This window comes from Pollicipes pollicipes, unplaced genomic scaffold (genome assembly GCF_011947565.3).
Source record: "Pollicipes pollicipes isolate AB1234 unplaced genomic scaffold, Ppol_2.1 Scaffold_4002;HRSCAF=4701_pilon_pilon_pilon, whole genome shotgun sequence".
NCBI classification, from domain to species: Eukaryota; Metazoa; Arthropoda; class Thecostraca; order Pollicipedomorpha; family Pollicipedidae; genus Pollicipes; species Pollicipes pollicipes.
The window spans coordinates 24,003,868-24,026,565 of NW_023596420.1; the positions used below are offsets into that span (position 1 = coordinate 24,003,868).

Consider the following 22,698-nt stretch of genomic DNA (forward strand, 5'->3'; position numbering starts at 1 on the left):
TACTGCATTGTACACCTTCCATGGACTTAACAAAGGTCAGAATAGGTCACTTTGCTGAAGCGACTCAAGTCAACATTTTGTTTTAGGAACATACTGCCTAGCGTAGTCGTTGCCGCTTATTTAAATGCAAAACTGAAAACAGTCTTGCATGATTTTGGTCACTGCCACCTTCGAAAGGTTAAACAAGGTCGCTGACCTTAAACGAGGATGCGAACATTTGCATACAAGAGGTTTTTAGGTTCTGGGGACACTCTAGACACCAACCTGGAGGTTGACCTTGTTTGACCTCATTTGACCCGAAGGTCATCACCTAGGAACCAGCTCTCTTGTTTCTGAGGTCTCAGGGGGTCAAATTGACTCCCACCCGAGAGAAGGATATCAAACCGGCCTCCCGGGCATGTGTTAGCATGATCCAAGATAAATGATCCTTGAATGATATAGCCCTCAACGCCCGCCTTGCTCCACACAATACATATGTAAACAATGATGGGGCGACGGCATCCAACGCCTTTGACCTATGTATATTACTGTTTGCCAGGCTTAGTATGTTCTTATAATTTTGGCAAACTGAAGACATAGGCTGAATACATGTTATAAAGGGTCTCGTTCTCGTTTAACAAACTGACTTTTAGTTGGATGTATTTGGTTTACCTAATGCACGTTTATAGATTTGCATGAAAGCAGCCCTATTGTTGTTAGAAGGTTTGGTGTATACTAAAACTTTTAACAAACACGTGAAACAGCTTTTTAAGAAAAATTTAAGCGCATTGATATATCGTGAAAACGGCTAAGTTGTAATCCTTGTTTCCGTTTTGGTGATATTTTTTTCATTGACAATATAAATGTTGCTGATTTCTTTTTCTTTACATAATAGATGTTCAACTTAAACGGCTTTTTCACACAGAAAATGCAAATTGTAATATTTGTTGACCTATATTCGCTATTATTTCGGAAAATCGCCTCTCGCACCCTTTACTCACCACGTATGCTGCAGCGTCACTGTCGTCACCAAGCAAATGGCAGCGGCTGACATGTAACGATGCGGCAGGGTGCCTTCGTGTGTTGCTTGAGTGTGCGTTTTATCTAGTGGTAGGCAGTCTGTAATCGGCTACCGTGTCGTTGTCATGTCAAACCGTGTCGTCTACATACCTCCAAAGCTATATCACTTCATTGCAGCTAATATTTGTCACCACGCTTACGGACTGATGCATGGTGTCAGGTACAGTTGGACTTTTCGGTTTTCATTCAACGGCCATGCCGTGAAATCTCCTTTACCGAGTTGTGCAAATGACATAAGGAAGTAGTGATCCGAAAATGTCGCAAGTCCTCACCTGCTTGCATTTTATTAGTATTTAAGTTCAGGTTGAGCTGACAGTTATGGAATGATGAAGAAACTGTTCCCCTTGGCAAGAAAACTTTAGCAGGAATTCTGCCTTGCTAGTGCAGTATTCGGCGCGGTTTTCGCCTCTGGCACTAGAGCTCACCACTAGTGCGCTGCTTAACACCACTACAGTAGTCACTTTGGTCTCAAAATATCTGCACCCCCCCCCCCCCCCCATCCGTGGACGCTGCGATATTTGTAACTTTGGTTTCTCTGGTAAATACATGTAAAAAACAACATACGAAAGGGCATGCAGGCTTCGCGAAACGAAAGAGTAGGTCAACTTTTCCGTGAGCGAGAGCAACAGTCCAGTCCGGTATCAGGTCAGTGAACATCTTGGCGGTGCCCGCTTACGTAGACTTGGCACACATTAGGGTGACCATGTCTTGTAGCGACGTGTCATTTGGTTCGGTCAATGATTTTGCATTGCTGCAGATGTTTCAAATAAAGCTATCTTCGTGCGGTTAATCATTTCTTTACATTTAGAAAGTGATGACAAGCATCTTTTGGCCCGTGGTTCGTGCAGACGTACTGTATTTGTGTTTGTTTATTTCTATATCACTCTGCGTATGGCTACCTTCATACAAGTGGCACTAATCTTGCAAAGGTTGAACAGGTGACCTTAAATTCCTGGTGCTTGCATGCAGCATGTGGCGGTGTCATGTCATCTGAGATTGCAGCTGCAATCTGTGTTATACAGCTGGAGTGCGTCCGTTTAGCCTTGCACAATATTGCATAACATCTACATTGAGCATTACTGCATCACATAATAGAACTTTATGGCCTCATTTGACCTGGTAGATGTCTTTAAAATACTAGTGAAATAAAAGAACTTTAAATACTAGTGATTTGAAACGGTTCATCATATGACACCAAATGTCGTTGATGGCTTCGTCGTAGCTCAGTGGTTATCCTATGACAAACATAGGAAAGATTTGGCCTCATGCACAATTGGAATCTTAAATGGAATGTATCACGCTTGAATATATTAAAGCAAACACTAGATATGATGAAACAAGTTCACTTATAACTAATGACATATTTTTAAGTGGGAAAAGACTGCTGTAGACAGCACATTTCTGTGTTTAGTGAATATGTCGCTAAATACGTCACGGTTTGGCCACGTCATCGTACCTTCCACAACATTGAATGAGAGCCCATTGACGGCAGTTATGTCTGGAAATCGCGCTCACGAACGCTAGATATGGGCCCCTCGACAATTACATTTTTCTTGGCCTTGATGGCCGCATGACCTATGGAATGACAGAAGTTTAAATGACGTTATTATGACGTCATAAACGCTAAGGCGACCTCGAAGTACTCTCCCTTATATACATTCTCCCAATTTGCACGGGTGTATATCTTAGAAACTAGAAGGGCGTGGGTCTTAAGAAGGGTGGGATGGTGAAAAGTACCAAAAGTTTTTCAAGATGGATATTTCGGTTTAAAACCCCATGCACATGTGAAACACTTCCTCTAATCTGGCAAAGGCGAAATGCACGCAATCCGAATGATTGGCAAATTAAATCGTGCCAACAAATTCAAATAAGGTTTGCTTGATCATTCCAAAAATTAATGCCTGTACTGTACGGCCATGCAAAGCACGCATGACCCCACAGGCCTATCTTCACAGGTTCCGTTTTACCCGCTTAAGACTTTTTCCGTCAAGACACCTTGTTCACCATGGCAGCTACCTGTTCTGGAACTATGTAACATACACTGCAAGGAATAGTTCGCCTGTGCTGATGTTTCTGTGAAGTTGAAGCTCTTCATTTGACCCAGACCCTGAAGCCTGACATTTTAAAAGTTGAAAAACAAGGAACATACTGGCTGTTGTGCAATTACTTTATGTGCCGATGTTTGGAAATTATACTGACGAGGACATATCTTGATTTGCAATATGGCTCATTTAAGGCCATTATCGGTACCTGGAACGTCACCTGTTGACTATGGGCGAACATCGATCAGAGCACGAATCTGAATATGCTGTGAACGTGACCAACGAACTCGCATGGTGTTCGATCCCTCAAGTGCTCTGGACTTTGGTCGGAAATTTGGAGACACCTATCTTTTTATTTTTTATAGAGGGAACTATCCTCCCTGGACGTACTTGTCGACGGCTAGACACAACACTTAGGTGCATCGAGCATGTTTTTTCTTCTTCAAAAGCCTGGCGAAAAGCCAATTCAGAAGCCTTTCATTTGCAGGTTAAGGAATTCGGAAGAGATTCACAAAATATGCCACTGTTGTCTGCTAAATGCCGCGCATGATAATTTATTAGAATGTCTAGCTATCGTTCTTTGTGGTAAAATATCAGCAATGTAACACTTTGGTAGCTGGGCTTATATGTAGGAAAAAGTTAAGATATGTTATATATAATATAAATGTAATCGAAATCGTTGGAAATCTGACGAGCATGACCTTCAAAAATAGGTCATAGGTCATGATGTATTGGGGAAAAATACTAAAAAAACATGACAAGACGGATTAAGACATCATAATAGCAACTATGGAAAAAACAACATACTATCTGAATTTGTTATCAAGTTATTTCAGAAAAATATGCATTTCACGTGCAATTGTATGACGTATAGCTATACGTCCAAATATGCATTTTTCGTGTCATAGAAGAGACAAAAGAGTGGGTGCAAGGTAGAAATGCCTAGGCGTGCTGGTTTAAACAGAATAATTATGCTATGAAAGTTTTTATCCTGTACAATAACGCTCACGAAATATTTCAACTCCGGATAGCGCTGAAAACGCAATGAGAAACTGCTCTTCACTCAAGCATTTGCAATCCTTCCTGCTAGAACTCTGAGGGTGACCAATAAATTAAATGCATCGTTTGGTGAGCTTGGTGACGCATGATAAACACAGGTTGTCGAATCCAACATGTTCAAAACGATGACGTCCACTTTGTGCTGGAAAAGGTGAGCATTTAAGCCGAACTGATCCCATTCGTCCTCCGTATGCCGGCCCCTCCGTTGAAAATCACGCCGCCATACTCCAGAAATAAGCGCACACCGTTGTAGGAGACAGCTATGACTGCTGTTTGCTGTAACTGCCGCGCACACCCTGCAGACTTCGAATGAGCAGCTCTAGAGAACTTCTGCCCTGTTTTTACAATGCAGTCACTGTGCTCAGAATAGTTCTGTTTGTCGTCCCTGATAACACGTGGATCGCAAATGCCGTCGACAAGACCAAAGGTTTTCCCAACAGTATGGGGGCGCCAGGGCAGAGGCTGCGGCTTTATGCATAGTGATCTGAAGATGAAAGCAGGACGTGTTGTGAAGTGCCAAGTGTCACACATGTGCTGTGTTGACATGTTCTGAAAACTCTTGAATGTAGCACAAGGGCGATGTTGTTTTGCTGCAAGACAGCTTCGCAACCTATGTCAACGGGTCAGAAGATCTTGAGCCATTTTTGTACAAGAAGCATGGTGACATAAAGTGGATTAGGTGCACCGAAACAAATTTGTGGAGTTAACAAAGCAAAAAGACATGCCATAATCTCTGGCTCACTACGTGCACTTGTTTTACCAGACAATTTGTCGTCCACTGCAATAGACACATAAAGTTCGCACTTAACGCAAACTCATTTGTGCATGATGATCTACGGTCTGAGCGTTGTCTGTTAGCTCTTTTATATGTCGGTGTTTTAGTCCATATCGTTACGACCGGGATCAAGGTGCTAGTGATAACATTTCTGTGCAGAACATTTATGTTTCGGTTCAGACATGATTTAGCAGTCCGGCCTCCGGTAGCAGGTGCCGGACGGCCACTCGGCGCTGTTTAAATTGACGGGCCCGGATAGCCGTCCAGCCGTCGGGTCTTTCAGGCGTCCGGTCGCTTGGACCAGTTCTGTGAGTGTTAACGATGTCATTGTGGCTTTGTTTGCCACCATGGAGCGACCAGCGTCTTTTAGCTTGCTTTAATTATTATGCTGCATCGCTTTGGAAAGCAATCTAAGCACGAATAGTGACGAGGAAGATCTGCTGCCCGTGCTGTTATTCGCGGAAGCGGCCCTCAGACGGCGCCCATTTTGGGTTCAGGAAGGTTGGGGTCGCGCGGGGAGTGGGGAATCCTTCTCGTTATTCACCAGCTATAGTAACACACTGACGGGTCCCATTCGCCTGCTTGTCTTGCTCAACAGGCCATGCTGGTTTCGCAAAGCGGTTGTATGGTAATCACAAGGGCACAACACTAAATACGCCCTGAGCTGACAACGCCACCAGACCCCACATTTGCTTTAGGTAAATAACCGACAACAACACGGGACACCGGTGCCATGGACACCGACACGAGCTTGGCATTTTTGGTGCGACAAATCTGGCAACTGTGACGTGCTATATCATGCAATTGAAAACACAAAATATGACGGCCAAACAACGACACATGCTGCTGAGCAGTCCTTCGCACGCAAGAAAGTAGCCATGCACATGTTTTCACGATGTTCGTGCTATACATTCACTCGTCTCTAATACAACACATATGTGTGATGCGCTCCAACGTGTCGGTAGGCAGCACGAGCGCAGTCGAAAGCCCAAAAAGATAAACCAAGTTTACCTGTCGGCTGGAGACGTGTATGGGTTCGGATGGCCTGTTCTCGATGTCGACGGCGGTCGGTGAGCTCCCCGGCTCTCAGTGGATCGAGGGCCGCACGTTGTCCGTTTCCGGTCTTCGGGTTGGGCCCCCAGATATTTCCATTGTTTTCAAGACATTCCGGGTCTAGAAGGTGAATCGCCAGATCATGTGTAAATCGTGCTTCAGAAGGAATATCCCAATGTATGCACAGTCCCGTGGACATATTGGGGACTGTTCGTTCATAAAAGCCAAGAGCTGGTTCGGGCAGGTAACTGATCCTCCCGGTTCTCCATAAAAATTCCGAGACCGTACGGCAGCTGCCGTATCGATTGGCGCCGCTGAAATGGCGGCACACCTTCGCACTGCGTTGGAGGCATGCATCTTTCATGAGAAAGTTTGATCCAAGGTAACAGAACTTTGGTTGAGGAGAACAGCTGCACTGTGCTGCCCGAGAAAGCAGTATGAAAATACGCTGCTCGCAAAATGATCGCCTTCCTACCAGACATAGTGATGTTCGTCGTCTGTGAGATTAATTAAACTGCGTTGGCCCTGAAACACACCTGAAGGTTCGAGTGTGAATGTTTCGAGGTCTAAAAGCCCCTTTGTGCTGCATGGTAGCTCCGTGCACCGTGGTTTGTCGAGGACGCCGCAGTCGACGCTGTCGAAAGCTTTCCCTAAATGGACGGCGATCAAGACCAGTATAAATTATTTGCTTTATTTTGTGCATAATTCACTCGACAGCTTGGGGCAGGATGTTGTTAAATTGCCTGACCTGCAAGCACGTTGGTCGAAAGTCAGAATGTCGTTGCAAGTGTCTGATCCCAGTGGTGGTGTTATTTGAGTGCTCACTTAGAGTTCTGTCTCGGTAAAGGGACGTCATATGAGCGCTGGCTTTGAGTTCCATCCCAGTATTGCCGTCATACGAGCGTCCACTCAGCAACATTTCAGATCGGTGACTCAGAACGATAACATTGTTAAAACTGATCCGTGAATGAAAACCCACGACAGGCTGAGGCGGGGTTGATTTGACCCCGTTATCAGATCCAGACGATTCGGAAATCTGGTGTTTGCCTGAATTTATCTGCATAAGTTGTTCCAGTTCAGGCATCGTCTCCCTTTCTCAGAATTTCTAGCTCCAGACTGGTCCAGTCAGTTGTATCACGCATTTCACTCAGCACTGTTCACATTCATCTGCTTCGATGTTTCACTCTGGCATAGAGGGGCTTCCACATTTTAATGATATGAGGCAAGCACCAGAAATGATGAAAAGAGCTCATTTGTAATCATAGGTGTGCTTTGTAGCGCAAAAGGCTATTCCTTTTAACAAGCTTTCAATGTTTTTAAATGCACTCCGCAATGCGCGTTCCTTTGATTATGTCACGGACCTTTTTAATAGTGTCAGAGTCGCTGCTAGGTTGACCGTATCAAAGTTGACACCATCGGAAGTCAGGTCTCACTGATGGCACTTCTATGCACCGTAGGTGGCGTTGGCAGTTACGTTGTGATTATATAATTTTTGACTCACAGCCTCATGTATATCATAACAAGAGCAATCGCCTTCTATCATTGAGACACTTGGTGCTGGATCACCGTTTACAAAAGCATTTCAGTGGTCGTATTCGTTTTGACCACGAGCGCATCACGGCAAAAGAGATGGTGATAGTTGCGTGTCTATGCGTTTCTATGACATCCTGCATGTTTGAGTGACTCAAATAGGCCGCGCAATAGACTGCACAACTTTGCATGCGTCAAGCCCAGACGCAAGAAAGTTTGAAGCCTCAAAAACAGCATGACCCTGCGCTGCAGGGAATGTTTATGGAAATGGCTATATCAGTTTAAAACCACCATACAGATGTCGAACATTACTTTTAACACGACACGCCATGTAAAGCACAACACAGAACATTCAATTTTGGATGCACGGGCAGTTCCATTCACAGAAGCCACGTGGCTTCCAGCATCAGTTTCTGGCTTCAGCCATCCCGCCAGGCGTACGGCATGAGAGGAGCATCTCGCGGCTTATGCATGCATATGATGCGTGCATATCTTTACTTGCAATTCCACAGTCCTGCTTACATGGGTCCGCCCTATTTTCGCCCCCAAATTATTCAATGGTCCCTGCAATGGTCTGCCTTGGGCCTTATCTGAAACATGCAGCATATACGGAATTATAAATCGTTAAAACAACGTTCAAAGATAAAGGACATATTATGTCGTCGTCGTATCGAGATATCATGCCTTATCATTAGCGCGGGAGATGGCATTATAGTAAATGTTCATCATAGCATTCTCACGGTGATGGAGCCGTGGATCGCACACAGGTAAAGACAAAGCATGCATAAATTGTGTACGCCCTCATTATGACGAAGGAGATTTCTGAATATGATGCGAGCAGGTGCCTGTACAAGTATTGGGACACCGATATAAAATAAACTAGTAAGACTTAGAAACGAGCAAAACGCCTTGACTTTCTGACTGCGCAATAATTTGGTTTCATTTTAATTTCTGGAACTCTGTACCCTGGGTCTGCACTCCAGCAAACGTATGCAAACGAAGCTGTTGTTCGGGGCACTAGAAGCCCGTGTGTTACGAAAATTTGGGTAAATCCATAACTTACGCTTGCTACACAAGTTGCGTAAGCTAATCGTTCTTTTAACACATGAGGTTCTGGCGCACCTGAAACGCGCTTGTAAGAAATGGAGGAAAGCGCCTCTGTTAAATAAATAATACTGGCCGCATTGCTTTTGACTTCGTGGTATTTTGTATTCCGTGAAGCAATCGATGATGCTCCGACACACCTGTTGTGCGCGTCGTTGATTAGACATCATTTTGCGACTTCCAAGATCCAGCGTGTAAAGCAGGGTAGATGAGTACGTTCATACGTGGTGGAGCATACATGTTCCTCAAAAAGCCTGCATTGGGATGTGAGAACGTTCATGACTGTTATCCGACAGCAATGCGTTAGTTTCATGTTGTACACTTTCCAGATCTTTGAATAGGACAAACGGACAAAATGCCTTCTTGAAACTGCAGACAATTAATTAACAGTCCGTGCATGTTATCAACACATCTACAACTGTTACACTGTTGCATCATAAAACGTATTTTGCAGCAATGCGTCATTTTCTCAAGCAAAGCCTCATTGGCGCTTCTTTGTCTGGGAAGCTGTACCCAATTCTTTGAAGTTTCAGATTTTGCCTTACGCGATCCATGGATCTATTTGTTATCTGCGGGTTGAATTGAATCCATGGAAAACTATCACTGGAACCAGCTGCCAACAACGTTTCGCCGGTGAAATCGCCACTGTGAAAATAATGGAACCTTTAAGTACAGAATGCTGCCGCCACTGTGGTCAGGGGGAAAGGTGCTGGACTGGTAATCCAGCGGCACTGAGCACCACTCCCAGAGCGGGCACGCACTGGCCCGCCTGGCATGCAAAGATCAGCTGACAACTGACCAATGACATTCGACTTAGGCTATAGGCGGCCGTGACGCAGCATTATGTGACACTTTAAGTCCCCCTGAGTCTCGTCTGACGAAAGCACGAAGGCTTGAATATCCGTTGACCTGGACAGCACAGCTTAGTGATGGGATCAGGAGCAACAAGCTAGGCTTGTGAGGTACCTTCAAACCGAAGACAATCATACAAAACATTCGGAACACATTTATATAAGAATATAGCGATTGCCAGTCATGTGTTTGACCTCAGACATTCCTTGCCTTCACTGTCAGGTTGTGTACAACAAGACTTCGATGAAGCCCCAGTGGCACGTGCAGGGCCTGATCCCTGGTCAGCGGTACAGGATCCACGCCGTGGCGCTGAACGCCAAGGGCAGGAGCGCTGCTGTCATCCTACCGGCCGACACCGTCACCGGCCCCGAGAAACAGCAGGAAAACAAACAAGGTCAGTGGTACAGACGGACGATTGGTGTCCTCCCAACCATTACTGTCACTGGCTCCGAACAACAGCATGAGAACAAACAAGGTTAGCTGTGGCAAACAGCTGGTTGTTGTTTACCAATTGATACTGGCGCTGGCTTGGAAAACCAAACAACAGAAACGATTCTGGCAGGAGACGGCTGACCTGCGTTCTCAGGTCATCAATGCTTTAAATACTGTTAAGCTTAGCATTTAAAGGGAATATCACACCTTTTTATACTTTTTACTTATGGTTACGTCAGACATGTACCATTTGATTTATTAACACCAGTTTTCTCGAAATCCTTCTGAAAAGGTCATAATTTCGTTTTGAAGTTGCCGACCGCGCGGAAAAAATCCCATTTCTCACCTTGCTCACCACTCACCACTTTGTGAGTAATACAAAATATCGATAGCGATGTGTATAACATAATATTATATGTAGCATAACAACAACATAATATTAGATATAACATAATAGTAATACATATAATCTACCTTGCTTTTCCCAACGTGCGTGTTGTATAACGTTTACAACAAAGTATTTTATCAAAATCCTTTCGTAATAAATGCATTAAAAGCTTCAACACACCGTTTAGACAAAAATATATGGGACCAAGAGGTTCTTGTTCTGCGAGTTCAATGAAGCGTCATACTATGGCTTTGATTTCTCCCACTAAGGTGTTTTCCACAGCGGTTCTTTTCGAGGCGCACATTGGATTTTGGGAATGGGAGTAACACATGATCCATGTAACGCACTGGTTCAGGCTTTAACCAATCAACTTCGTAGTAACAGACCCTTGCCCGCTGGGCCAATCGCAAAACGTTCTTTAATTCACACTAGTAGAGCTATGCACGGTAGTTCTCATAACGCCGGTGGTTGCGAAGGCTGCGAAGATGTGTAGCGTTGTTACAAAGCGTCGTTACAGCGTAATTTGGACACAATAATAAGCTAAATGGACATGTTTTATGTCTTGACGGTGCTACAGTGGCATAACCCAGGGTTATTTCTGTACATAGGTAGCCCTGAGGCTTCACCAGAGTATTTGGTTTGATATGCCCGAAAAGTGGGTCACTTCCTTTAAAACCACCCTACTCGTGTGCTGTTTTGCGAAGCCTGCTGCGCAATTTCTGCATTGGTGAGACGTGTTTCACAGGCTCGACCGTTGTGTTTACAATGATAAATCGTAAAGTCGATAGCCCGAGTCCAAACAGAGACACGCATTCGCACATAGCACAATTATTACCAGCGTTACCTCAGCTGTCCCGGATCGGAAGGCGACGCCACCAGCCGCCGCCGAGACCGGCTGCTTCCTCACGACTGCGCTCCGCGCTCGACAGATTTCACGATCGCTGAGATGCTTCCGGAACCAGCCGAACACTCGCCGCTGCTGGCCCTGCTGGTGGGTGGGGTCGGCTCGCTCGTGCTGCTGCTGCTGGCCGCCATCCTGGCGGCCTTCGCGTGCCGCCGCGGTCACCGCCAGGGTGCGCCAACAAGTCGGCTGCACCTGACGACGCCGGTCGACCTGGACAGCGGCGACACGAGGGGTTCAGACGTGTCGCCTGGTCCCAACGGTTAGTGGATACCAGGAGTATACCAGGACTCAAAATCGGACGCAGGATCAGGGATCTGGACCATGTCCTCGATGTGTTCCGTGCCATTCGAGATCGAGATCCGGTGATTGCTGAGTCGAACGCGATCCGGGATTAGCCCCTGCCATCGCGGGTAACATGCATTCCCTCAGCAACGGGAATTTTCTCAGTAAGGTTATTTGAGTTTGGTGCGTGCCCCCCCCCCCCCCCCCCTGCTCCGCGAACCGCAGTGGTTAACGAGGCGTTCACGCGGTGGGAAGCGTGTCGTTGCTCCGAGACTGTTCCACCACACTGAATGGTCACAGCCCTCCCCCCCCCCCCCACAATTCCAATGTAATGAGGCAGGGATATTTGTCAGGCAAGGTTACATGCACGGCATGGAAAAAGCTTTGCAGCTGCATGTAAAATGGTATGACAACCGCACTATTTTGGCGACTGGGCATTGCTGTCACGCATGGCAACAGCTCGTAGGGCTCTTAGCTTTTTCTTCGTTCATGGAAGGTCTTAGACGCACACAAAATAAACACGTTGAATTAGGCAAAAGCTGAATGCGCAGCATAGCTTACGCACGGTGCTCGCCGGTGGATTTGCCCCAGCGACCGCCAGAGCTGGCGCGTGAGATGCAGACCAACTGCGCCGTTCTGCGCGCAATGGGCAGGACATGTGCAAGTCACACCGTTTGGCTAGGCGGACCATATTTGGTATCAGTGAATACGACCTCACACCGCTGGAAGCGCGGTCGCCGATGGCGTGCGCGGGGAGCAGAGCCGGCCGTCTGAGCGCCGCACCTGGTGGCGCGCGCTCTGGAGTAGGCTATCTCCACAGCCACGCCGGCCAATGGATACTGCGCCAGCCGGCCGGCCGGTCGTTCGACGGCCGGCCGGCTGCTGTGAGATGAGAACGTTGTAAATTCATGAGATGACTGTGACCTGACGGCCAGGAGGGGCCGCTGGAGTCGGCTGGCCAGCGGCAGCGGCGCTGGCCCGGCGCCGCGAGCGTGACGCGCCGACCGTTGTGGTGCGGCGCCGCTCCCTCCGCGGCCATCGGGCCAGCCGCGGCCGCTGCAAGCCTGACTGAGCTCCATTACCGACCCGCGACAGTCAACATTAATCACCGTTGTCGATCCCTCGTCGCTATCCGGTGTACAGGGCACGGTAATCCGGTGTATTACAGATGGCGTGGGTGGCATAACAGGTGGGGCGTATGCTCTAGGCCAGCGATCTGTTTGATCGGACGAATAGTTTATTGGCAATAATGCATTTCCTATTTATCCGCGTGCTTATGGATACGACTTTCGACATATTAAGAGACCTCGAACCCGTATGCTGCTTTAGTCATTGCCTCAACATTGTCAACTCGAAGAGGGATTTCCTTAACCCCATGCTAGTCGCCGGTCCAGCCATCTTCCACAGATTGGGGACGGGTTGGCGGGACCGCCGCAGCCAAATGTGCGCGTACGTGTCAATGCAAGTCTGAGAAAACAACAGAACACAGGACGGTAGCTTTGTATGTGATCCACGGCTCTTCCCTAATATTTTGTGGCGTCTGTCAGAGATCACTGATTGAAATTACTTTGATCTATGCTCTTCATAATCAGATCGTACGGGTTAAGACGTCCAGGACCTGACACAGCTTTGATATGTTATACACCGTTTTACAGGTGCCGACCATTTACACCCACAACACCCCCCGACCGCACTAAAGTGGTGAATCAGTATCTGACTATCCAGCTATATATCAAGGGAAGGGTTCCAAATTTATATCGGGTTTTGAACTGAAATGCCATCTTGAAGACCTTTTGTTCCTGCTAACAATTCTTCCCTTCTTATGACCCAAGCCCCTTTAGTTTCTGAACTATATGCCCGCGAAAATGGCGAAAAATATAGCGGTAGAGTACTTCAAAGACACGTTGGCATCTATGACGTTGCAATAACGTTATTCAAATCCGGCCATTCCAAAATCCATGCGGCGTTCAAGACCAAGAAATATGATTATCGAGGCGCTTATATCTGGCGTTCGTGAGTGCTATTTCCAGTTATAACGACCGTCGATTGACTCTCAATCCATGTTGTCCAAGGTACGATGACGTAATCAGACATTGACGCGTTAAGCAGTATATTTATTAACAGAGTATTGTGCCGTCTAGTCTTTTCTTTCCACTCTTGTCCACTCAAAAAGCGTACGAATTGCTGTGAGTGAGCTTGTTTCATCATATTTGATGCTTGGTTTAACATCTTCAAAGGTGAAAGATTCTCTTTAAAGGGAGTGCTCTGCATTTGAAGATATTGAGGCAATCATCAGATGTGATAAAAAAACTCACTGTTAAGTATATGTGTCGTTTTTATGAGCATGTCCGCATTTAAAGATATTGAAGCAATCAGCAGATATGATGAAATATACTCACTCATAACGTATGGCGTACTTTTAAATGGGAAAGGCTGCCGTGGACAAAAACATTTCGTTAGTTGGGAAATATGCTCCTCAATGCGTCATTGTTTGCGTCATGGAACGTCTGTACGACGATGAGTTACTTATGGCCATGACAGTATTATTCCCCCGATTTCTCGTAGAATAACCAAGAGAATGGGGGGAAGGATGGATTGATTTTTCGGCTACATGCCTGTATCGAACCAAATATCATTAGTAAGTTGAAATATCCTGCAGATAGCCCTCGATTTCTCAGCTTTTTACAGCGTTTAATTGCGAGCCACATTTTTTACAAGTCACCGACATTCATAGGATTTAATATCAAGCAACCGCCAACCATTACTACAATGCAGTGTATATCCAACCAAAAATTAAAGTGCGAGAAAAATGCATGTGCATGGAGACGGATTCAAGTATACAGACATCACGCATCACGCATCAATTATACATGCAAGCGATTTTAAGTAAACAGGCATCGCGCATTACTTAGCGCGCCCGGGTGGGGTGCAAATTAACCTCCCCCCCCCGAAGGTTTTTCCGGAATGGTTTCCGAACGGCGCGGATTAGCCGCGAAATTTTGCATAGCTGTAGAAAATTGAATAGCAGATCGTTTAATGTAAAGGATTTAGATGTATCTTGTAACTTCGCTGACCTATGGGGTCAAAGTCAGGCCATGGTTTCAGCGAAGGCAATTTCTAGCGAATCGTTCAGTCTGATACTACAACGGAGTGTTTGACGAAGCCATACATATCTGAGATGCTTTCTTATGCAACACACAGATTGAATGAGCAAATTATGTTGACCTAAGGTCAGATATGAAGGTCAGACCAAGGTAAAAACCAACCTGTTTTATTACTCTAGGGCTTGATGTATGGGATAGTTTCAGGTGTTCATTTTGAATTTATTGGTAGCAGGAACCGCATTATGAGTCTTCCATTGACCTTTTGGAGGCCAGAAAAGGTCACTGACCTAAGATCACCCAGGTCAGTATTTTGTTTTTGAGACACACTGCCAGGTGTAATATTTGTCGCTTATTCAAATACAAAACTCAGAGCAGTCTTGCATGATTTTCGCCACCATGACCTTTAAAAGGTCAAATAAGTTTGCTAACCTTAAATGGGCTTGTGGCCTTTTGCTTAGGAACATTTATCTAGGTTATGGGGGCACTTTGGAGACCAACCTGTAATTTGACCTTGATTGACCTTATTCGACCAAATGGGCATGACCTAGAAACCCCAAACTTTGACCTAGGTGAGGTTGCGTACAAACCAGTACATCCTGTAAATTTTGTGCCTCTAGCTTTCTTAGTTCCGGAGACCTCAGGGTGACGTCAAAATGACCCCCCACCCGAGTGAAGGATATCTGGCCGGCCACCCGGATGCGTGTTAAACATGCGAACGATTCCATTTTAACGGGCATCGCGCATCACCCCTCAGACATCACCCATGCATGTAAATTATTTTAAGCTAGCACGCATCACACATCAAAGCACTGCTCACATTCGCATGATCGGCCATGATGAGCCCCCTACGTTACGGTCTCGTCGCCGACTTTCCGTAAGACTGGATTCGCCTTTTTTCCTTTCTTGACGGTCCTGTGCTCTTTAGATGACTCGGAGTTCTTAAAGGGGCACAGGGTCCGTACCTCCCTGGATTTCAGCCTAAGTGTGTCTCGTCAAAAAATGGCCGCCGAAAATTGCCACCAAAAACACGGATTAAAGTGGGATCGGATATTGAGGCTGAGCATCCACACAGATTCAGACATATTGAAGATCAAACAAGCTGTATCGCGTTTGAGCCTGACGCCAATCCCAGGCGACATTGGTTCAAAGCAAATTTCAGGAGGGGCGACGAACTGCACTGGATGATCTTCAAAATGACTACCTTAGCTCAACACCATATACAAATGAGAAACACTCCCTTTGATGACTTAAGGAATACCAAATGATTGCATTCTTACCTCTACAGATTTTGGCATTTGCTATTTTCACATCTTAATCCGTCCCTTACAGCCCGCCCGTCCGTCCCGTCCGTTCCCCTTCAGTCCGTCCCCGCTGGCCATTTCATTGCATGTTAACATGCCTTTACGTTATGCCTATCACATTTAGTTGATGACTGTTTTGTTGAATGTGGAAATATTATTGAGCCGCGGCGATTGTGTTATCATGATGGTGACATGCATCACCGTTAGAATAGCTGCTCGGAATAGCGTGCTCGTCTAGTGTGAAAGCATGAATGCAAGGCTCCCGCCAGTTTATTCTCCGGCCGTCGACAGGTCCTGAGAAAGGGTTGGATGGTGTTTGGCTTTTAGCCATGAATGCGACACAAAAGCGAATTATTTTCATGGGGTTGCTGTGATTCGAACCAGGGTCTTTTGATTGTGAGTCCAGTGTAACCGATTTAACCGGGAGGGGCAAGCTTTTGGGTGTAAAAACTTTGTGTCACTTATCTCCTGGATGTCTGGTGGTTTTTCCGCAGAATTAGGTTGCACGTTGGGCACATGTCTGCACCTTGCTTGCTGATGGGGATGTTAGCCGATGTCATGTGTACTGTTCCCTGACCTTTTTTACTTTCGTCGTGGTGTTAAGTCGTGCTCACTGTTGATGATAGATAGATAGCATGGTGCCTCTTTTACGCAGTTTTTTTTGTATGCTCCTGAAGTATTGATGGTCTGACTTTGGTAAATGTTCTCTGCAGCATTGAGCTATTTCTGAACTGTCCTGATGCAGTGCGTGCAAATATTTTTTCTGATCTGAGATAAGCCCTTGTTGTCAAGTCATGATTCTGTTGCTGTGTGTTTTTCGTGTAGAGGCTATGGTTGTTGGGTATGTTTTTCGCGCTTCCGGCCTCTGAAGCCATTTAGGTACCTATACTTTGCGGAGCGTCTCGGTTAGAAAGTTAATTTCTCTCCTCATGGTTGCATTATGTTATCTGCTGGTATCTGCGCGATGTTGAATGCAGTTGTCGATTCCCTTTTTATTGCGTGGGTTTTGCGAATGGAAGTTCAGGTAGCAACAGATAGCTGTTTTTTTCGCTACAACGATGTCCTAAACCTGTTGCTAGTTCTCTTGATTTGTGAGTCTAGGAAGGTATGTCGCTGTTGTCTACACGTTCCGTAGTAAACTGGATGGATAGTCGCAGGCTGTTGAACTGGTCGAGGAATAAGGTCATGTCTTATTGGCCTTGCCAGAGGACGAAGATGTCGATGTTTCGCAGCAACACTCATGGTTTGAGTGATGTGGTTTCCATCGACATATTCTCAAAATGTTCCATGTATATGTTCTTAATCATCGGTCGCAGAGGTTTAGAGAGGTCACTTCACGGATTGAACGTTCTGGATCCAGTCCAGACCAGTCCGGGTAGCTCAGATCCAATCCACCCAGTAATCCGCTTTTTCCTGATTTCTCGATCCAACCCGATCTGGTCCGACTTCCTAGGAAAAATCATCACTTGAGTCCGGGCCAACCGCTACTCCCTTAACGGTTGTTTAAATTTTAACAGCAAATTTGATTTATTCGAGTATCATAGACTTGAGTCATCTGTTAATTTAGATTGGAAAGCATGTGAAATAAGTTACCACAAAGCAGTGGGGTTTAACTGCTTATATACTGAATTTGTGTGTTGCACATTGGTATCGGGTTTTGAGCTGAAATAGCAATCACGAAGATCATTCAGTGCAGTTCACAGTCCCCCCCCCCCCCTTTAAGACCTAGACACTTCTCGTTTCTGAGCTACGCGCTCGCGAGAATGTTCAGACTATCACGGGTAGACTATCTCAAGGCCACCCAGACGACATCCATGACGTCATAATTATGTCATTTAAATCCTGTCATTCCAGTAGTCATGCGGCGACCAAGACCGACGCAAATATAATTGTTAAGTCGTTCATATCTGGCGTTCGCGAGCACGATTTCAAGGTAGAGCGTCCGCCAATTGACTCTCAATCAATGTTGTGCAAGGTACCATGACGTATTCAAACAATGACGCATTGAGGAGCATATATACTAAAAAGATGAATTGTGTTGCCTAGAGCAGTCTTTTCTGCTTAAAGGCGTACCAATAGTTATAGGTGAGCTTTTTCGTCATATTCAATGCTTGCTTTAAGATATTTGAATATGGAACATTCCGTTTAAGAAGTCGTCGTAGCCGAGTATATGAATGCAACAAAACTGACGGATACATATAGAAGAACTTCATGATAAATGGCCGAAACGCGAACAAATGTCGATATTTGGCTAAGCGAATGCAATCTTGAGAATGTCATTTTGCATAAAGATCAGAGCAAACAAGGCTCACAATATTACTGATAACACCACAATAAACTCGGCCATGATTTACAAATACCAGCGCATTGAAGCAACAACATCGCTTCCGGTTTCAGTAACCTAAAGACATGAGCACATTATCTAAGAAGTCCAGACTTCAGGTAACGTGAAACATATTATACGTGCCATTCGGCAGTGTCAGCGATACTCATTTGTTATGCGCAGGATGACGCCCGTCTAGCCGTAGGTCCACTGAATAGATAAAACGGCCGTCTCATCTCATTATGATAGTTTATGGGTACATCCGTTCTAGGATGCACCAACTGGCGAAACAACAGCAGCTGCGGTCATTATTTTCTGCTAGGTTAATCGTTACGTTAAAATTATGATTCAAGCGTGTGATTCTTCTATGGTAGATTCCTGTGGTGCCTGCTCATTCATTCCGGAAAATGAATCAGTTACGTCATTTTTGAAACCAATGCTAAAATGTCATATGCTACCAGAACTCTTTTTTACACATGCTGAAAATAATACGAACGATGGTTTTGGTTGTTACCGTGCATCTTACAGAAGCACGCAGTTACATAAACATTAAAAACAATTTTGGGGGATGTATGTCACTTTTTACAAGTTTTATTGTGTCGGCACACTAACGGAGATTCCATCAATGATTTATTAGATAGCGCAGCGTTTAAGTGAGTGTGTAATGTCTCTTGTGCGCAGTGAGTGTCACCGAATCGAATGTACAATTCACTCTCTTTCGCCTCCTTTTGGGACTTTTGAACTCTTTGGACCTCAATTCGCACCTTAATAAAGCAATTCGAGCATATCTTTCATCTTTGTCATTTTTACATTGATAAGGAGGACGCATTACCCGTAACAGCACCGCGAAATGGTGCTGGAATCCCGTGGTGGAGGTGGAAGATTAAAGGTAGAATCTGTATTTTTCGTGTCACTTTAAGTGTTGGTTTGACCGGAGGACGTTCTCAGGATTGAAAAAAACAGTGTAATCTTGAAATGGTTCTAACGTATCATGAAGGACTTTCATCAGAATTATTCCCCACTGTCGTTCTCGCACGCACGGCGCCGCCGCCAGGCGTTACCTGCAGCGGCCAAGGCCGTTCGGTTTTACGAAGACTGCTACCCGGCCATCGCTGCTTTTGCTGCTGAGATTGCTAGTGTGCAGGAGGTGAAGCTGTTTTATGTATTTTGTTTCACAGTCGATTCTGCAAATGAATGTACGTTCTCATGAGTACATTGGTTGGCCTTTTTACTTTTGACCCCATTTCGATCCACTCCATTCAACACTTCTGAGACTCCTTACGTTTTCCGGGAAGGGGCCCGTGAGTATAGAACATTAGGGGGCGCCGTATCATTACCGGTCCAGGGCTGGAGGGTCATTCCTTCCCAGCGCGGGGTCCATTCCGGCTGCCATCTGACGGCATGCGGGTGGGGTCGCCTGGTCGATCCGGAGGTCCTTAGAGGCATACGTCATACCATATTGAACCCCAGAACATATGCTGAGGGGACTGTAAGCAGCCATACGGAAGAACCAGAGCTATATAAAAAGACCGACAGAGCCTTTAGTACTAGAGGAGCGTAGGTTTGCCCGTACATTTCTATGTTCGCCGTACATGACAAAAAGGGATGATGCCATTTATCACATGAGATAATCGTGTCCAGTGCGGTTTGAGGAAGATGGCTGGTGAACCAGGCAAATTGGCATGTCTGTTTAAACGGAACGTTTCACATTTGACGATAGTAAATCAGGCATGAGATGTAATGAAACCAGCTCACTTATAACTATTGCTACTAATTTTAAATGGAAAAGGCCGCTCTAGACAGACAGCGTTTTCAGTAAGTATACTCCCTAGTGTGTCGCGGTTGGATTACGTCATCGTACCTTGCACAGCATTGATCGAGAGCCAATTGACGGCCGTTACGTCTGGAAATCGCGGTCACAAACGCCAGATATGAACGCCTCGACAGGTATACGTTTCTCGGTTTTGATCGCCGCATGGGTTATGGAAAAGCAGGATTTAATGACGTTGTATGACGTCATGAATGCCAAGGTGGCCATGAAATATTCTCCCCGATATATCTTTCCCCATTTTCGCGGGCGTGTAGCTCAGAAACTACAGGGGCTTGGGTCTTAAGAAAGGCAGGATTGTAAACAGCACTGAAAGGTCTTCAAAGTGGTTACTTCAGTTCAAAACCGCATATGAATGTGAATACTCCCATAAAGATGGTACAGAAGTAAGCTAAACACAAATTGAATATGATAAAGTGAAGGAGCCAGTTAACATTGCTGGTCCCCACCTTGAAAAGTGGGTGGGCCAGGCGAGGGCGAAAGGCCAAACAGTTCGCCCGTGATACTTGTGCCTTGTTCCATTTCTTCTGAAAGCGATGATGACAGGTGTTTTAAATTTGTACACTATTCCCGATAGTGTAAGTTTGATTTGAAAATTGACAGGCAAACTGGTGGCATTTTCGCGGTGTTCCTGGTACCCATATTCTCACGTGAAGGTGGTAACCGTGCCCGCAAGCATAACAGTGCCCCAAATATTGAATATTGCGTGATGATAAGTTAGGAAGTGCATAGTCCCTACAGCTATCATGCGTAAGCGTAACCACCACTGAGGTGGGTGGACTCTGGACCTCAGGAACGTTTTGGCGTACGAAGCCATTTCCCAGAAATGTTTGAGCGGATGGATCATGTAAAATAACACTAAACCGAAAAGCGGATTGCAGTATCATTCAAAACGTGGTCACACCCACCTTGCTATGAGTATATCTGGTAGGCATATACAGATAATTCAAGAGCCTTGCACCGTCATTATTGTCCCTTGACAACTTGAAAATATAGCATACGTGATCTTAATTACCCCTGGTGCTGTGCCGACAACTATGCGGTGGCGTCTCTGTCCGACGAGCTGATTCGTCCAAGATAGAAGCGAAACAGCTGTGCAGTTCCCTGCTAACCAAGGTCTAATAAAGACATGTTTTAAAAATATCTTGCGTGAGGTTGTATCAAAAGTCTTCTGACTAAAGACTTTCTTTTACGATTGATACTCGTGTTAATATGATATTTTTAGGGGCGAAGCACATTTAATGATCGAGGATAGGAATTCAAGTAGTGGATGTAATTTTTCAATGAGCCCTCGGGGTCATAAGCAAGAGTTAAGTTGAAAACACCGCATTAACTTCAGGACTAGAGGGCGTAATAACATCATTTTCCTACCAATCAGCTTTTATAAAAAAAATGATAATAGCATAGAGAACATACGTGGCGTAGAGAATGTACGCGCACCCTTTTCACTGTAGTTTCAACAATGAAGCCAATACGGCTCGCAGTCAGCAAAATGGGCGAGCGCCAGGCAACCCTCGCCTTGCGGTATCAAGACGAGTCGTCACAGAGCGGTGGCCTTTCTGCCGCCGAAGTGCTCTGTTTGGTTCAGTCACTATTCACTGCGGGCGTAGCGGTGCAATTCAAAACCGCCTTTCCGCGCCGGCTGACATCGGCCAACAGCGAACTGGACGCTTTCTATGCTAATGCCGGTGCCACGTGATCCTTTGTCATCCGCCACCGCCGGCGGAGCGTGCGCTCGTGAGCGGCGTGGGCGCGCCCGCGGCTCGGCGGCCGGATCCACCCCACCTGACGCGCCGGCGCGCCGACCGAGCGTCGTCTGGCCGCCGGTGACCGGGGGCGCCGCTGTTCCAGGGCCGGCGTACCGGGTGTACCGGATCCCACGCGACATCCCTGCGCTGCCAGCCCGGGCGCGGGAGCCGGCGGCGGCAGGAGCCGGACCCCGACCGGCTGGCCACATGACGCTGCGCACCTTCCACAGCGCCGCGCCCGGCGCTCCCGGCGCCGCGGTCAGTATCCTCCGGCCGTGGGCCCGGTGGACCCCGGCTGAGGTCCGCCCTGACGCATCGCCCGCTCGCAAGAGAGTGCCGATGTACACGTTCGTGTGTGTATGCTTGTGCTCGGAACAGCGCTATGTAGTGCGTGGACTGTATCGGCATTCCAACTGTTAACGGAAGGCTTGCGCCCGGTATTTTTTTGCACCTTAAGCGTGCCGCATTTTGTCTTACCATGCCTGAGTGTTTTGATGGTGATTGCCGGATATATTCGCATATTTCCAACAAACAAAACAACGCTCAAGTCCTTGTCATTTGTTCGGCCAATCAGTGAGCTTCATGCGCTACTCTCGTTGGTTCCAATGCAAGTGTCCCACAATTTTCCGGACCAGAATGAGTCAAACACGCTGTTCGTAGGGCTCACGTCCATGGAACGCCAAAACGTAGCATCTTTTCTATTAACTTGCCTTAGGACTGGCAAGTCTTGTGCAGAGTTGCTAAGTATTTAATATACCAATGTGTAGTAATGCTTAGATGATAACTGATCGCATCCAGGTGCATAATTGATGAAATTCTGGTTGCTGGGAAAAAGAAATGTTATCACTCCACTGAAAAGAGCGTTGTCTGAATCCAGTCGGAAACCCCCTTTTCCACAAGTCATCTCGTTGCCG

General features: G+C 46.2%; 1 protein-coding gene across 1 annotated transcript in view; it reads left to right on the top strand.

Moving 5' to 3' along the window:
• The window catches only part of LOC119094260 (uncharacterized), a 130,366-nt gene extending 108,162 nt beyond the window's left edge, over positions 1-22,204 (top strand). The window contains exons 13-16 of the mRNA XM_037217335.1: positions 9,697-9,868; positions 11,224-11,457; positions 21,888-22,042; positions 22,115-22,204. Coding sequence (XP_037073230.1) covers positions 9,697-9,868; positions 11,224-11,457; positions 21,888-22,042; positions 22,115-22,204 — 651 coding nt within the window. The remainder of the gene's footprint in view (positions 1-9,696; positions 9,869-11,223; positions 11,458-21,887; positions 22,043-22,114) is intronic.
• The last annotated feature ends 494 nt before the right edge of the window (positions 22,205-22,698 follow it).